Here is a 7,204-nt window from a genome sequence, read left to right as displayed (position 1 = left end):
ACGAAAATTAAAAAAAAAATAGGGGGAAAATTATTTTAAATTAATTATTAAATTTTAAATTTATAGGGGGGGAAATTAAAAAAAAAAAACTATTTTTATCGCCGGATTATCGCCCACAGTGGTCGGTGATAATCCGGCGAATTTTCGGGATTCGGCGTTAATTCGGTAGAATTAACGCCGGATTATCGCCGATTCTTCTTCATTGCCGGCGAATTTTCGGCGATAATCGGCGATAAAACGCCGAGTGCATTGGAAGTGCTCTTAAGCACTTAATTTAGGGTATCAAGGATTGAGGCGATGTAAGCCAAAAATCTTGGACTTCCCTGCAAACATAAAAAAAGGAAGCCACGTTTCGAACTATGAGGGGCTCTGGCCTACAAAGACGCGGTCCCACTACTTAACTCTAAAAATACGAAAGCGGGCCCCGCCGTCCCTCGGGACCCACGTGCGTCCAGCACGTGTCAGTCGAAATTTTATTTTTTCAATTTCATTTTTAACAATCCAATCCCAGACCCAGAGCACGACAAAATTCAAAGCACCTCTCAGGAATAAAAAAGTAAAAGAAAAAACAAACAAATAAATAGGAGCTGGGGGGTGTGAATGGGGGCGGCGAGAGAGGAGCGAAAATAAAGGCCGTGGGCCCCACGTCCGGGGTTCTGACAAAAAACATGCCGTCACGCGTTTGGCGCTACGCGACAAAAGACGTGTGGTTTCCGGCGATAGGGAAGGGCAAAATGGTAAGTACAGACGAGGACCTCCGCCCTGCTGCCACGTGCCAAAATTATACGTATTTTTGAGTGTGAATGGCTACTTCCAAAACATCTTTTTCTTTTACCTTTTGGAATTATTCGGGAAATTCCTCGTGGTTACCATGTGACAATTTGGAGCGTTTGGATTGAAAATTAGGCCATCTTTAGTTTTACTTTCCTAAATAATACTCCACTTTTTAAGGGTTATCAGCATGTAAAAAAAAAAATAATGCTCATATCAATTTTTTTTAAATTTTATTTTTTGTCATGGTTTAAGTGAATCAACTCCGACACCTTAAATTGCCTACACCATAGGAGTCCAAGAGCCTTATAATACATGTTAGAGAAGTCTACAATATTAATTGGTTTTCCACTTGTAGATTGAAAATAAATACGACGATCCAATATCAATACTTTTGACCACTACATAAGTTATAGGACATAAATTCATTGAAAACCACATACTATGTGTGTAAATTCAATTGATTTAATTGAGAGGGAAAACGATAGACCACGTCTTACAAATATATAGGCTAGGCCGACTAAATGGTAGATATTTTATTTATCACGCGATTGCGAATTAAAATGTTATGTGGTAGTGTCACGATATTAGGAGCTGTAGAGTTATTATTTTTATTTAGATATAGTTGCAAATTCATAAGGATTGGATATTTCGTTATCAGTGTCTCTAATTAATTTGTCATTCTACTAGTTTATTTTTACGTTATGAGTTTAGGGCTTAGGGGCATAGCGGCTCATTCTCAAAAAGAATTAATACTACATCAGTAACGAAGATGAAAATAATATTTCAACCATTCATAAAATCAGTTTTTTTTTGTCATTTTGGTAAATTCATTGAAATTAATGATTTAACATTTGTTGGAAAAAGGAAAGATATTAGCTTGGTGTCCAAGAAATTTTTTAGCTTGGAGTCCAAGAATAGATTGATTACATACTAGAATTAAATTTTTGTTCCATGCAACAAGTCTTACCATGTGTGAATACTTTGTAATACCCTATATATGGTGACATATCATTAAATAAAATCATCAAGCTATTATCGTGAATTACATTCTTCCTTAACCTAATGGTAAGAAAAACCTAATGATGTCTATACCATTCAAGATGGTGTCAGAGCGGGTTGACGACGGTGGACCAAACTTAACTAATTCAATAATATATCTAAATTGAATCAGAAATAAATGATTGTCCTAACAATATACTACATCTAAGCTTAAAATTTAAGCTAGTTGTCCAATTGATAGAAATGTCCAATTGCTCTAAGGTTCACCTTGAAGTTCTAAGAGAGATGGTGTTGATAATTGATACTTAAATGTAAAAATATAACTATTCCACATCATCTAAAGAGAGAACTAAAATTAGAGTACTATATAAATCTCATGGATCTCTCCTCTCATCAAATTTAGGATATATTCCATGAATTTCTACCAATATTAACAAAAAAGAAAAGACTCTTTTGTCACTCACAATATTTGAATCAAATTTATTAAAAATCATCTAGCACTTTTAAGCGGTTAAGCCTATCATTTATTGATGGATATAGCATCATTTCTTATATGTGTAGAGCATTCTCCAAATATTAGGTATATTTAGCATTATTGCACCATTTTTTGTGTCCCCATTTTGTCTTTTACTAAGATTTTTACAAAATTGCATATCAATGTAAAATAAAATGTTAGTAGTGCATAATTTCCGCAACATATAAAATCGTGTACATGAAGTGTTGCTGCAAGAGTATTTTGGGAACAATGACTACCATTTTCATAATATTAATTTTAATTTTTATCCGAATGTATATACATAATATTATATATACACTATAAAATTGAATAATTTCCTTTTACAATTTAACTTTGGTAGAATAGGGTATTTTGGATTTATGTACTTTCCTTTTACAATTTGCCTTTGGCTAGAATAGGGTATTTTCTCTTGTTAGTACTTTCTATCATCTTTTTCAACTGTATTATTAGGAGGAATGTAATTTTCTTTTTAGATTTCTTAGTACTTTTTAATTTTCTATATTTAGAATCTACGAAAAGACAATGCCTATTATGTGGCGTTAAGACATCAACATTCGACATCGACTATGTAGAAACGAACTTTGCAAATTTGACAAATAGATAGGTACACAAGGAAATATGGAGTAATTCAATTATTAATGAATTACTAATTAGAAAATTCTATATTCATAAATCACGGAGTAATCGACAATGGGGGAAATGTATTTTTATTGAACTTCACGAACAATATTACATTCTTTTGACTAGTCATAGCAATCTATTACATGGTGGAAAACAATTTGTCTTCGAAATTGATACTCTATTCTATTGAGTTGTCTTTTCTATTGAAATGGCTAAGAAAACTAGAAGAAGTTGAGAAAATATACAAAAATGAAACAAAAATGGGTGCAAGTAGTAACACACTAAAAACAAAAGTGATAAATGTAGTTGTCGTAATAAGTGCAAAAATACTATGGACTTGCCAAAAGTTAGTTTGGCGTTAGCCCTTTTTAAAATTACTTTTTAATAACTTTTTGCTTGCGGCAAAGATAGTTTCTTTAACAATATTTTACATTATATTTTTACTATAATTTGCCACTGTTATTTCATAGAAAGTGAGGTCCAGGTACTATTATTGCTATTTTTTCTGCCTAAAACCATTTAACTTCTGTACTTCCTAATATTTTTTTTTATATTATCGTTTGGTGTACTTTTTTTTGCTAAATTATATAGTCGTCTTAGATATTGTGCAGAAGTTAGATTCATGATATTAATTTTAATCTTTACATTTTGACTTATAGCAAAATTATGTTATGTTTTCTAAATATAAAGATGAACTTTTAACATAAACAAAAGTTTATAAAAAGGACTTAGTTTTTATTCACAAAAGTAAGGGCCGCAATTCTAACAAAAGCACTGACGAAATTAAGAAACATAAGACAAATAATGTTTTACTAGTAGTAATTTACAATACATAATCACTCAAAGAATATAGGCTCTTTAGAGTTTTCACACTGATTACGAATTACAACTAGAAAAATCAGCTTAGGAGTTTAATACTCCGTTTGTCCGAGAAATAATATCCACTTTTATCATTTCGGTCTGTCTGCAAAATATTATCCACTTACACTAACTCATTACACTCATATTTTATTATAAAACTAATTTATAAATATGGAATCCATATTTTACTAACTTTTACCACTTACTTTTCTTCACATTTTGTAAAACATATGCAAAGTCAAATGTGAAAAATATTTTGCAGATGGAGGGATTAATAATAATAGTAATAGCCGTTGAAAAAATTATAAAATTTGGTTAAATTCTTCAAAGAAACTATGAGTTTAAATTTATTTTTCAATTTTAAATCATACTGTATAATTTTTTGGGTTAATGTGGAGTATTTGATATTACAATTAAAAAATTATATGTGACCAGACTGATTAAATAATCTGTCTATTAATAAATAAAATAACATCATTTGGTGGACAAGTAGTATAGTACTGTAGTATAAATAATAAGAGCAGATTTTTTCATAATTTGATAATTAAAAATAAATTTAAATTTCTTAATTTTAGCTGTTTTTAAAAATTACTGTATGAAAATTTATATCCGACTTGAGTTTATTTGCAAAGAGTTTAGCTTAATAATAATAAAGACAATAATGAAACGATAGCATATTTAAAAAAAAGGGCCCCACCTACACAGTTTATTTCGGCCGCCCCAATTTGTCGTCTCTCTCGGCTCCTCCTTTCGCTCCGTCGTTGTTTTGCCTTTGACCCTCTCTCTGCTCTATTATGGTAATTTCGCACGCTACCTTCAATTTTCCTCTCTTCTTTATCCACCATATGTATTTCTTTAATTGGTAAATGCTATTGCTTGTTTATATAACTCTCTCTCCTTGTTGTTATGTTTTCTCTTCTGGATCTTTTCTAGTTCTCTTTGGGTGGCCGAGCTGCTCAATCCCTCTTTCTGGCTTCAACTTCGGCGAAACTGCATACACTCGGGCGAAGAAATAGCAGCGAGCTCGTCAAAAATTCATAAAGATATTCGATCATCAGCGAGTGTAATTCCTCTGATGGCGGGCAGTAATGAAGTAAATGCTAATGAATCAAAGGTAATTTCACTTTCTGCGATTAATCACGAGGGTTTGCGGTGAAGAAATGATTTTTTGAGTCGTAAAGACTCGATTTTTACATTTGATTTTGAGGGTTTTGGCTGTGCTCATTTGTACCGATTTAGCAGCCCCCATAAGTCGAATTTACGCCCGCGTGTTGGGTATTTTCGGGTGGTGGTTTCTTTTTATGTACATCCAATTTAATCTCCTCTGTTTCGAGTTTCTGTTTTAGCCCTTTTCCCCTTTTCCCAAATTGATGATGATGATTGATGATTGATGATTGGGATTAGCTTAGCTCTGCGTCTGTTTGAATTTATGTTTGTGAATCAATCAATCTCACAGTTAATTCCCGCTGCAGCGAGTGGTTCCCCTCAATACATGGATCTTGATTTCCAATTTCAAGCTCGCCTACAACATGCTCCGCCGATCGGACGGCACTTTCAATCGCGACCTTAACGAATTTCTCGACCGGAAAGTCCCCGCCAACGCCCTCCCCGTCGACGGCGTCTACTCTTTCGACGTCGTCGATCGCGCCACCAGCCTCGTCAACCGCGTCTACCTCGCCGCCGCCGACACCGACGCCCCCTGGGGGATCGCCGAGCTCGAGAAGCCCCTCAGCACCACCGCGATCGTCCCGGTCATCGTCTTCTTCCACGGCGGCAGCTTCGTCCACTCGTCCGCCAACAGCGCCATCTACGACACCTTCTGCCGCCGCCTCGTGCGGACCTGCGCCGCCGCCGTGGTCTCCGTCAACTACCGCCGATCCCCCGAGCACCGCTACCCGTGCGCGTACGACGACGGCTGGGCGGCCCTCAAGTGGGTCCACTCGCGCTCCTGGCTCCGGAGCGGACCCGACGCGAGGGTCCACGTGTACCTAGCCGGGGACAGCTCGGGCGGGAACATCGCCCACCACGTGGCCGTCCGTGCGGCCGAGGAGGGCGTCGACGTGCTCGGGAACATCCTCCTCCACCCGCTCTTCGGGGGCCAGGCGCGGACGGAGTCGGAGATGCGGTTGGACGGGAAGTACTTTGTTCGGATTCAGGATCGGGATTGGTATTGGCGGGCGTATTTGCCCGAGGGGGAGGATCGGGATCACCCGGCGTGCAATGTGTTCGGGGGGCGCAGCCGGAGCATCGAGGGGCTGAGCTTCCCGAAGAGCCTCGTCGTTGTGGCCGGGCTCGATCTCGTCCAAGACTGGCAATTAGGGTATGTTAAGGGATTGGAGGAGTCAGGGCATGAGGTGAAATTGCTGTATCTTGAGAAGGCCACCATTGGATTCTACTTCTTGCCAAACAATGACCATTTCCATTGCTTGATGGAGGAGATGAAGGCCTTTCTCCACTCCTAAGCCTAACAACTATTGTTAATACTCCTACATTGGTGTCTAGTTTACATCATTCCCCCCTTTTTTGTTGGATAACCATCATAAGTCATGAGATCGTCACTCTATTCAACCAGTCGATATCCATGGGGGAGAAGCTAATTGGGCAACATGGATCAGGCAAATCCATGGTGTTATAATCTTGTGTACTATAGAAATCTATACTAGTATTGTTTGCCTTTATGTAACTAGTAAGCCTACTATGGTTTCCACTTGTATGTCAGTAAATATGGAGTAATTTAGAAGGGCATCTTATATTTTTGATCTACTTCTGACTATGTAATATGTAGGCCTTAGTATATATGATGAATCTATAAAAATTGGAGTTGTATGATCATAGTATAAAATTTGCTGAAATGGGAAAATGGGGATGGGACCAAGCTTGCCATAAAAGTAGAGTATCATATGTTTCATTCGTATGTTGTGTAACTGTGTCTGTTTCTTACAAAATCTCCCAACTCTCAGAACTGTGAAGGTATATATAAACTGTTTTTCACAGAGATAGAAAGAGAATTTGTTGAAGATTTATGTGAATTCAATTAATGGATTAATAGCCTCAGCGCACTACCTTAAAACCAACAAATGAAGACGTATATATATAGTAGGAGACTAGGAGTAGTATATTATTTATGGTTTGTTTGTTTGTATGTGTGTATGTATAAATGGGTGCCTGCTATAAAATTCGCAACAGCGTAATAAAGAAGTGGTGGACCAAGGAACCCCCACAACTAAAAGCAACGAACCCCGTCCACCAAAGAGGAGAACATATCGCCATCTTGATTCATGCCAAAAACAAAAATATGATAAATTTATATGAAATGGAAAATTAAATAAAGTTTGATTGGACATTAGTCCAAATAATGGGATCTCACAATCATCAGCCCCTGATTTCATTAATTCTTGATGCTTTCTTTCTAGATGATTTTGCCCCTTTTCC

At 36.8% G+C, this 7,204-nt stretch overlaps 1 protein-coding gene across 1 annotated transcript; it reads left to right on the top strand.

Moving 5' to 3' along the window:
- The first annotated feature begins 4,458 nt into the window (after positions 1-4,458).
- Positions 4,459-6,535, top strand: LOC125191143 (gibberellin receptor GID1B-like). The gene is made up of 3 exons (XM_048088625.2): positions 4,459-4,569; positions 4,706-4,886; positions 5,245-6,535. Exons 2-3 carry the CDS (start codon positions 4,848-4,850, stop codon positions 6,232-6,234), a joined length of 1,029 nt encoding a protein of 342 aa, XP_047944582.2. The 5' UTR covers positions 4,459-4,569; positions 4,706-4,847; the 3' UTR covers positions 6,235-6,535.
- Positions 6,536-7,204: the final 669 nt, after the last annotated feature.

This window comes from Salvia hispanica, chromosome 5 (genome assembly GCF_029641045.1).
Source record: "Salvia hispanica isolate PSC_SH4W2 chromosome 5, Shi_PSC_v1, whole genome shotgun sequence".
Lineage (NCBI taxonomy): Eukaryota > Viridiplantae > Streptophyta > Magnoliopsida > Lamiales > Lamiaceae > Salvia > Salvia hispanica.
This window is presented reverse-complemented; position numbering and strand designations above follow the sequence as displayed.